The following is an 11,219-nucleotide window of genomic DNA, read 5'->3' on the forward strand; positions in this document are numbered from 1 at the left end:
ACAGAAATCTCAACTGATTGAAGTCCACCCACCTGCTCAGTGTCTTTGGCGCCATCTTCTGGATTAAACAGGAAGTTCACAGTATAGATTTTATTTTTTTTATGTAATACCAATCAAATTCACTAGGGGGACATCCACTATCCTTGGATTGTATCAGCACCATATTTATTTAACCTTTATTTAACTAGGCAGGTCAGTTAAGAACAAATTGTTATTTACAATGATGGTCCAGGAACAGTGGATTAACTGCCTTGTTGAGGGACAGAACGACAGGTTTGTCCGTTGTCAGCTCAGAGATTTAATCCAACAACCTTTCGGTTACTGGCCCAACACTCTAAACACTAGGCTACCCGCCGCCCCATGTAAGGAGCGGATCAATTTGATCTAGAACAGTGGTACCCAAATAAATAAATACATAAAACACTTTTTTTTTTTAAGGACCTCAGTCCGGCTTTCAACTTCCTCGTGAAAGTTGTAACAGCTGAATGCACAAGGTGCCATTTTGAAAGTGAAAACTACATCATCAGTGACAAAATGCTTATAACTGCAGGAAATAAACTTTCAACCCTGCAAAGTTCTCTCTGCAAACAACAGGGATGTGAACAGTTTGCCATGAACAGCGTTGGTGGGATATTCCCCAATGGTGGAAGGGGCCTGAGTGAAAAAGTTAGGAACTCCCCTGATCTAGAAAGTATTGTTGTCCCACATAAGGACGACGTCTAGTCCAACAAATGTGTTGGTTTGTAATAGGGCTTTCCATCTTGTTACTGAAGAAAATGACACCAGGTTTGGTAATAGGGCTTTCCATCTTGTTACTGAAGAAAATGACACCAGGTTTGGTAATAGGGCTTTCCATCTTGTTACTGAAGAAAATGACACCAGGTTTGGTAATAGGGCTTTCCATCTTGTTACGGAAGAAAATGACACCAGGTTTGGTAATAGGGCTTTCCATCTTGTTACGGAAGAAAATGACACCAGGTTTGGTAATAGGGCTTTCCATCTTGTTACTGAAGAAAATGACACCAGGTTTGGTAATAGGGCTTTCCATCTTGTTACTGAAGAAAATGACACCAGGTTTGGTAATAGGGCTTTCCATCTTGTTACTGAAGAAAATGACACCAGGTTTGGCACATTAAACAAAGAACCATTCTGGAACATGACAGTGCAAATTGACAAGAAACACAAAAAGGAATAGATAAATAGATATTATTCTAGTTTGTGCACACGTAAACATTACAAAAGTTAAACATGTTTTCACAGTGTTTTAATTCCAGAAAATCATATCGGCTTTGGACCAATGAGTTTCCACACACCTCCTGGATGTTGACGGTCACAGCGGTTGTGGAAACGTTTTCAAGCTGATACACTCATTAAAAACATTTACAAATACATTTACAAATACAGTACCAGTCATAAGTTTGGACACTGGTACTCATTCATGGGGTTTTTCTTTATTTTTACTATTTTTTTTATTGTAGAATAGTGAAGACATCAAAACTATGAAATAACACATATATGGAATTATGTAGTAACCAAAAAAGAAAGTGTTAAACAAATCAAAATATATATATTTGAGATTCTTCAAAGTAGCCATGCTGTGCCTTGATAGCTTTGCACACGCTTCGCATTCTCTCAACCAGTTTTCAAGGCACACTTAACCAGCATGGCTACCACCACATTCTGCAGCGATACGCCATCCCATCTGGTTTGCGCTAAGTGGGACAACACACCTCCAGGCTGTGTAAGGGCTATTTGACCAAGAAGGAGAGTGATGGAGTGCTGCATCAGATGACCTGACCTCCACAATCATTTAACCTCAACTCAATTGAGATGGTTTGGGATGAGTTGGACCACAGAGTGAAGGAAAAGCAGCCAACAAGTGCTCAGCATATGTGGGAACTCCTTCAAGACTTTTGGAAAAGCATTCCAGGTGAAGCTGGTTGAGAGAATGCCAAGAGTATGCATAGCTGTCACCAAAGCAAAGGGTGGCTACTTTAAAGAATCTCAAATATATTTTGATTTAGTTTAACACTTTTTTGTTTAGTACCTGATTCCATGTGTTATTTCATAGTTTTGATGTGTTCACTATTATTCTACAATGTAGAAAATAGTTCAAATAAAGAAAACCCCTGGAATGAGTAGGTGTGTCTAGACTTCTGGTACTGTTCTGACTGATACTGTATGTATGTATACTACCTTTCAAAAGTTTGGGGTCACTTAGAAAATGTCCTTGTTTCTGAAAGAAAGGTACATTTTTTTGTCCATTAAAATAACATACAATTGATCAGAAATACAGTGTAGACATTAACAATGTTGTCAATTACTTTTGTAGCTGGAAACTGCAGATTTTTTTGGGAATATTTACATAGGCGTACAGAGGCCCATTATCAGCAACCATCACTCCTGTGTTCCAATGGCACGTTGTGTTAGCTAATCCAAGTTTATCATTTTATAAGGCTAATTGATCATTAGAGAAAACCCTTTTGCAATTATGTTAGCACAGCTGAAAACTGTTCTGATTGAAGAAGCAATAAAACTGGCCTTCTTTAGACTAGTTGAGTATCTGGAGCATCAGCATTTGTGGGTTCGATTACAGGCTCAAAATGTCCAGAAACAAAGAACTTTCTTCTGAAACTCGTCAGTCTATTCTTGTTCTGAGAAATGAAGGCTATTCCATGTGAGAAATTGCCAAGAAGCTGAAGATTTTACATTTACATTTTAGTCATTTAGCAGACGCTCTTATCCAGAGCGATTTACAGTAGTGAATGCATACATTTCATTTCATGCATTTTGTATTTATTTATTATTATTTTTTTGTACTGGCCCCCCGTGGGAATCGAACCCACAACCCTGGCGTTGCACACACCATGCTGGCCGTTGCAAACACCATGCTCTACCAACTGAGCCACAGGGAAGCCATCTCATAGATACAGAGTTCCTCTGTCCAGTGTCTGCTCTTTTTCCCATTTTAATATTTTATTTTTATTGGCCAGTCTGAGATATGGCTTTTTCTTTGCAACTTTGCCTAGAAGGCCATCATCCCAGAGTCGCGTCTTCAGTCTCAACAGTGGTGTTTTAATGAAGCTGCCAGTTGAGGACTTGTGAGGCGTCTGTTTCTCAAACTAGACACTCTAATGTACTGGTCCTCTTGCTCAGTTGTGCACCGGGGACTCCCACTCCTCTTTCTATTCTGGTTAGAGCCAGTTTGTGCTGTTCTGTGAAGGGAGTAGTACACAGCATTGTACGAGATCTTCAGTTTCTTGGCAATTTCTCACATGGAATAGCCTTCATTTCTCAGAACGAGAATAGACTGACGAGTTTCAGAAGAAAGTTCTTTGTTTCTGGACATTTTGAGCCTGTAATCGAACCCACGAATGCTGCTGCTCCAGATACTCAACTAGTCTAAAGAAGGCCAGTTTTATTGCTTCTTTAATCAGAACAACAGTTTTCAGCTGTGCTAACATAATTGAAAAAGGGGTTTCTAATGATCAATTAGCCTTTTAAAACTATAAACTTGGATTAGCTAACAAAACATGCCATTGGAACACAGGAGTGATGGTTGCTGATAATGGGCCTCTGTACGCCTATGTAGATATTCCATAAAAAAAAAAAAAATGTAATCAGCCGTTTCCAGCTACAATAGTCATTTACAACATTAACAATGTCTACACTGTATTTCTGATAAATTTGATGTTATTTTAATGGACACAAAAAATGTGATTTTGTTTCAAAAACAAGGACATTTCTAAGTGACCCCAAACTTTTGAACGGTAGTATGTATATATATATATATATATATATATATATATATATATATATCTGTTGTGTCAGATGCGTTGCACAGCCAATGTTGAACCATAATCAAGGTGTTAGAGATTATACCACATATTCCTTTATAGATTCTATGTCCTAACGGTTGTTCTGCATCAGCCACCAAAAATACACTATAAAGCCACAATGGTGTAATGATGTTCCTCTGGTTTGTCATCTTCTGACAGACACGTCATTTAAAGGACACCGTCGTAATGGTGAATAGTGTTCAAGTGATATTTAAGACTAGCAAAACCTGTAAAGCATCTACCACACAGTTTACAGCGGTAGGGTTTCTCTCCGGTGTGAATCCGCTGGTGTACTTTCAGGTTGCCTTGGGTGCTGAAGCCCCGTCCACACACAGTGCATGTGAAAGGTCTCTCCCCTGTGTGAACCAGCTTATGTCTGGCCAAATGGTAAGTGTCTTTAAAGCATTTGCCACAGTCTATGCAACCATATGGCTTCTCCTCTATGTGAGTTGACTGGTGCTGTTCAAGGTGTTCCCTCTGGTCGAAGCCTTTCCCACAGTCCTTACACTTGTAGGCTTTCTCCCCTGTGTGGAACAGCATGTGTTTGGTCAGGTATTGCTTAGTAGGGAAGCCTTTGTCACATTCTTTGCATTGGAATAGTTTCTCTCCAGTGTGAATCCTCAAGTGCACCTTCATATATCCCTTAGATCGGAAACATTTACCACATTCTTTGCATTTGAACGGTCTCTCGCCTGTGTGTGTGCGCATGTGTAGTTTCAGATTATGATTGTAAGGGAAACATTTGCCACAAACATGACAAGTAGGTTTAGCTGCAGGTTGAAGTTGAGGAGTAGGCATCCCTTTTGTGAAGGTTTGCCGGTGAGCAGTAGGCCTAGGTTTTGGTTCAGCGAGGGATTGAGGGTGAGCACTGGGCCAAGGTTTTGGTTCAGTGAGGGATTGAGGGTGAGCACTGGGCCAAGGTTTTGGTTCAGTGAGGGATTGAGGGTGAGCACTGGGCCAAGGTTTTGGTTCAGTGAGGGATTGAGGGTGAGCACTGGGCCAAGGTTTTGGTTCAGTGAGGGATTGAGGGTGAGCACTGGGCCTAGGTTTTGGTTCAGTGAGGGATTGAGGGTGAGCACTGGGCCTAGGTTTTGGTTCAGTGAGGGATTGAGGGTGAGCACTGGGCCAAGGTTTTGGTTCAGTGAGGGATTGAGGGTGAGCACTGGGCCAAGGTTTTGGTTCAGCGAGGGTTTGAGGGTGAGCACTGGGCCTAGGTTTTGGTTCAGCGAGGGTTTGAGGGTGAGCACTGGGCCTAGGTTTTGGTTCAGCGAGGGTTTGAGGGTGAGCACTGGGCCAAGGTTTTGGTTCAGTGAGGGATTGAGAGTGAGCACTGGGCCAAGGTTTTGGTTCAGTGAGGGATTGAGAGTGAGGAGTATTTCTCTCTTTAGTGTGGGTTTGCACGTGGACTGTCAGATTTGCTTTGGAGTCCAAGACTCCTTCACACACACCACAACAGTATTGTTTAGCATGCTTTGTGTGTGTTCTTTGCACGTGGTTAACTAAAAAACCCATACGAACAAAAGTCCTCCCACACAGCTTGCAGCAATAAGGAGAAGCATCTCCAACAACGCTTGTTCCTTTCTTCACCCGTTTTCTTTGTGATTTCCGTGGCTTTGACCCCGGCGTTAGCTCCCTGCTCTCCCCATCGGTGTCCCTCCCACTGTTAACACTGTTTTCACTCTGAGCTGCAGGACTGGATGGTTCTGATACTATATAGTCTATATAGTCTTCATCGTCAGGCTCTGTCTGGATCCCTCCAGCTGTGTTATTGAATGGTGAACCTCCGTCTCTAGTCTCCACAGTGTGGGGTGCATGCCTTGCGTTCATACCCTCACAGTCACTCACCACACAGACTGTTATGAAGTCTTTGGTATCAGACTCCAGCCCTTGAAGCAGCTCTTCCTCCTGACTGGTCCTGTAAAATTCCTCCTGTTCAACTTTAATCTGTGTGGGCTCTGGGGCCTGCTGCCCCATACTGGGACAGTCTTGTTCACAGTGCTGCTGCTCAGAGGGAATCCCCTCTTTAGAGACTGTGAGCTGTTGGGGGTCTAAATTAGAACAAATTAGAGAAATACAAAATTAGTCATGTTATCATTAAATATATAGTTAGACGTTTGTAATCTAAAAAAATTGTACCCATAGTTCTCAGAAACAAGCGCAGTTGCTGTTACATAGCTTGCTACATGTTTAGCAAACTAGCTAGCTACTTTACGGTGGGATACGTTCATCAAGTTGTGCTAGTTAGCTTAGCTAGCTAACGTTAGGTAGATAGTAAATGAGCTAGCTAACGTTAGGTAGATAGTAAATGAGCTAGCTAACGTTAGGTAGATAGTAAATGAGCTAGCTAACGTTATGTAGATAGTAAATTAGCTAGCTAACGTTGTGTAGATAGTAAATTAGCTAGCTAACGTTGTGTAGATAGTAAATTAGCTAGCTAACGTTATGTAGATAGTAAATTAGCTAGCTAACGTTATGTAGATAGTAAATTAGCTAGCTAACGTTATGTAGATAGTAAATTAGCTAGCTAACGTTATGTAGATAGTAAATTAGCTAGCTAACGTTATGTAGATAGTAAATTAGCTAGCTAACGTTAGGTAGATAGTAAATTAGCTAGCTAACGTTAGGTAGATAGTAAATTAGCTAGCTAACGTTGTGTAGATAGTAAATTAGCTAGCTATCTAGCCAAGTTGCGACTGGTGAGTGGATGTGAATCCAATTCGTGAATCGGGTTGTCGATAATACTAAGATAGAGGCCATCATTATTTCATCCCTTACAAGATTGATATAGCTAGCTAGGGCAACTGGTGTCCGTCCACACATACCTTTTGTATTGAGGTGTAAATGTGGTTTGAAATCCAGCAGCAGTCGTAACCGTTCGTTCTCCTCCTTGAAACGGGACATTTCGTCCTGACAGTCAGTTATTGTTCTCTCTACCGCCGACGTTATCTCTCTCGCCGCGGCAGTCAGCCGTTCAGTAAGATACTCGTTGAACAACTCCAGTTTGGACATTTTATGAGAGTCGTTTTTTTTATTTTAAAAACGTTATGAAAAGTCGATAGGTTTAAATTGTTATTTTGCTCAATTTACTGTGGTTTTATTCCGTTGTACCCATTGATGTGTAAAATAACCGTCGACTGATTCCAAGATGGACGACCAGCGTCATCTACTTCATATACTCATTTGCATAGTGACTCTTACGTCATCACGTTTCAAAGTGGCCACGCCCCTCTAGTTAAGAACTCAGAATCTGAATTTGGATTCCAAGTCAAATTAGACTGAAATTTGATTTGTTAAAATCTTGCTCATACTCTTAAAATGAAATACCATGAACTGTCTTCTCTTTAGCTGTGAATGTTGTTTAAAATGTCAGAGATAGCATACTTTTGTGATATCGTTATTAATTTACTGCCTAGCCCTTAAAAATTTACATTTTCATGTGCCGGTTGTGCTCTTAGTGTGCTAACACTCATTAAGACAGGCTGGTAGAACAGCTAGCCATAGCTAGCATTCACAGGTTGAAGTTCAAATCAAATCCAACTTTATTTGTCACAATTACCGTGAAAAGCTTACTTACAAGCCCTTTAACTGACTGTGCAGTTCAAGAAGAGTTAAGAAAATATTTACTAAAAAAAACATTTTATTTTTTATTTATTTTTTAAGTAACATAATAAAATAACAATAACGAGGCTATATACAGGGGGTACCGGTACAGGTTAGTTGAGGTAATTTGTACATGTAGGTAGGGGTGAAGTGACTATGCATAGATAATAAACAGCAAGTGGCAGCAGTGTACAAAACAAATGGGGGGGGGGGGGTAAATAGTCCGGTGGCCATTGAAGTAATTTTTGAGCATAATGGAGTTGACTGGTGACTATAACATCACTATAAACTCACCACGTCCAGTTTATTAGGTACACCACCTCGTTCACGAAAATGGATCGCTCCTACAGACAGTGAGTCATGTGGCCATGGTTTGCTATATAAAGCAGGCAGGCAGGCATCCAGCTACTGTTCTATTGAACTTTAGAACGGGGAAAACAAGTGACCTAAAGCGGCTTTGAGCGTGGTGAGATCGTCGGTGCCCGGCACGCTTGATTCAGTATCTCAGAAACATTCACCCTCAAAATCAAATCAAATTTTATTGGTCACATACACGTGTTTAGCAGCGGGTGTAGCGAAATGCTTGTGTTTCTAGCTCCGACAGTGCAGCAATATCTAACAGGTAATGTCTAACAATTTCACAACATATACCCAATACACACAAATCTAAAGTAAAGGAATGGAATTAAGAATATATAATATATGGACGAGCAATGTCAGAGTGGCATAGACTAAGATACAGTAGAATAGTATAGAATACAGTATATACATATGAGATGAGTAATACATAGACTAAGATACAGTAGGATAGTATAGAATACAGTATATACATATGAGATGAGTAATACATAGACTAAGATACAGTAGGATAGTATAGAATACAGTATATACATATGAGATGAGTAATACATAGACTAAGATACAGTAGAATAGTATACTAATATTTTTTATTTAACTAGGCAAGTCAGTTAAGAACAAATTCTTATATACAATGACGGCCTACCCCCGGCCAAACCCTAACCCTGGGACTCACAATCACGGCCGGTTGTGATACAGCCTGGAATCGTGGGTTAACTGCCTTGTTCAGGGGCATAATTACAGATTTTTACCTTGTCAGCTCAGGGATTCGATCCAGCAACCTTTCGGTTACTGGCCCAACACTCTAACCACTAGGCTACCTGCCTCCTCATATTTTTATTTATTTATTTTATTTCACCTTTATTTAACCAGGTAGGCTAGTTGTGAACAAGTTCTCATTTACAACTGCGACCTGGCCAAGATAAAGAAAAGCAGTGTGGCATTACAATCACAATCTGAAACTACACGTGTGCACTCACACTGGAGAGAAACTATTCCAATGCAAAGAATGTGACAAAGGCTTCCCTACTAAGCAATACCTGACCAAACACATGCTGTTCCACACAGGGGAGAAAGCCTACAAGTGTAAGGACTGTGGGAAAGGCTTCGACCAGAGGGAACACCTTGAACAGCACCAGTCAACTCACATAGAGGAGAAGCCATATGGTTGCATAGACTGTGGCAAATGCTTTAAAGACACTTACCATTTGGCCAGACATAAGCTGGTTCACACAGGGGAGAGACCTTTCACATGCACTGTGTGTGGACGGGGCTTCAGCACCCAAGGCAACCTGAAAGTACACCAGCGGATTCACACCGGAGAGAAACCCTACCGCTGTAAACTGTGTGGTAGATGCTTTACAGGTTTTGCTAGTCTTAAATATCATTTGAACACTATTCACCATTACGACGGTGTCCTTTAAATGACGTGTCTGTCAGAAGATGACAAACCAGAGGAACATCATTACACCATTGTGGCTTTATAGTGTATTTTTGGTGGCTGATGCAGAACAACCGTTAGGACATAGAATCTATAAAGGAATATGTGGTATAATCTCTAACACCTTGATTATGGTTCAACATTGGATGTGAAATAACACATGGAATCATGTACGATAATAACCAAAAACAGTGTCAAACAAATCAAAATATATGTTCTATTCTTCAAAGTAGCCACCTTTTGCCTTGATGACAGCTTTGCACACTCCTGGCATTCTCTCAATCAACCAGCTTCACCTGAAATGCTTTTCCAAAAGTCTTGAAGGAGTTCCCACATATGCTGAGCACTTGGTGGCTGTTTTTCCTTCACTCTGCGGTCCAACTCATCCCAAACCATCTCAATTGGGTTGAGGTCGGGTGATTGTGGAGGCCAGGTCATCTGATGCAGCACTACATTACTCTCCTTCTTGGTCAAATAGCCCTTACACAGCCTGGAGGTGTGTTGGGTCATTGTCATGTTGAAAAAAAAATGATAGTCCAACTAAGTGCAAACCAGATGGGATGGCGTATCGCTGCAGAATGCTGTGGTAGCCATGCTGGTTAAGTGTGCCTTGAATTCTAAATAAATCACTGACAGTGTCACCAGCAAAGCACCATCACACCTCCTCCTCCATGCTTCATTGTGGGAACCACACACGCAGAGATCATCCATTCACTGGTCTAATGTCCATTGCTCTTGTTTCTTGGCCCAAGTAAGTCTCTTCTTCTTTCTGGTGTCCTTTAGAAGTGGTTTCTTTGCAGCAATTCGACCATGATGGCCTGATTCACGCAGTCTCCTCAGAACAGTTGATGTTGAGATGCGTCTGTTACTTGAACTCTGTGAAACATTTATTTGGGCTGCAATTTCTGAGGCTGGTAACTCTAATGAACTTATCCTCTGCAGCAGAGGTAACTCTGGGTCTTCCTTTCCTGTGGCGGTCCTCATGAGAGCCAGTTTCATCATAGCGCTTGATGGTTTTTGCGACTGCACTTGAAGAAACTTTCAAAGTTCTTGAAATTTTCCAGATTGACTGACCTTCATGTCTTAAAGTAATGATAGACTGTCATTTCTCATGGATTATATAAAAACAAATGTTTTCACCTTTATTTGACCAGGTAGGCCAGTTGAAAACAAGTTCTCATTTACAACTGCGACCTGGCCGAGATAAAGCAAAGCAGTGAGACAAAAACAACAACACAGAGTTACACATAAACAAACGTAGAGTCAGTAAACACAATAGAAAAGAAAAATAGAAAAATCTATGTATAGTGTGTGCAAATGTAGAAGAGTAGGGAAGTAGGCAATAAATAGGCCATGGAGGTGAAAAGAATTACAATTTAGCATTAGTACTGGAGTGATATATGTGCAGATGATGATGCGCAAGTAGAGATACTGGGGTGCAGAAGAGCAAAAAATAATAATAATAATATGGGGATGAGGTAGTCGGGTGTGTAATTTACAGATTGGCTGTGTACAGGTACAGTGATCGGTAAGCTGTTCTTGAGCTGTTCTAGCCGTAATATGAACTTGGTATTTTACCAAACAGAGCTACCTTCTGTATACCACCCCTACCTTGTCAAAACACAACTGATTGGCTCTATCCCATTAAGGAAAGAAATTCCACAAATTAACTTTTAACAAGGCACACCTGTTAATTGAAATGCATTCCAGGTGACTACCTCATGAAGCTGGTTGAGAGAATGCCAAGAGTGCGCAAAGCTGTTGTCAAGGCAAAGGGTCACTACTTTGAAGAATCTCAAATGTAAATATATATTTTGATTTGTTTTAACACTTTTTTTGGTTACTACATGATTCCATATATGTGTTATTTCATAGTTTTGATGTCTTCACTATTATTCTACAATGTAGAAAATAGTAAAAATAAAGAAAGGCCCTGGAATGAGGTGTGTTCAAACTTTTGACTGGTATTGTATATATACACC

The 11,219-nt window shown here is 40.6% G+C and overlaps 1 protein-coding gene across 1 annotated transcript; it reads right to left on the bottom strand.

Annotated features, from left to right (window-relative positions):
- Positions 1-3,782: 3,782 nt before the first annotated feature.
- Positions 3,783-6,998, bottom strand: LOC106570761 (oocyte zinc finger protein XlCOF6). The gene is made up of 2 exons (XM_045695079.1): positions 6,662-6,998; positions 3,783-5,887 (listed from the first exon to the last, which is right to left on the bottom strand). The coding sequence occupies exons 1-2, from the start codon at positions 6,846-6,848 to the stop codon at positions 4,008-4,010; spliced, it is 2,067 nt and encodes a 688-aa protein (XP_045551035.1). The 5' UTR covers positions 6,849-6,998; the 3' UTR covers positions 3,783-4,007.
- Between the last annotated feature and the right edge of the window lie 4,221 nt (positions 6,999-11,219).

The sequence above is a fragment of the Salmo salar genome, chromosome ssa14, assembly GCF_905237065.1.
Source record: "Salmo salar chromosome ssa14, Ssal_v3.1, whole genome shotgun sequence".
NCBI lineage: Eukaryota > Metazoa > Chordata > Actinopteri > Salmoniformes > Salmonidae > Salmo > Salmo salar.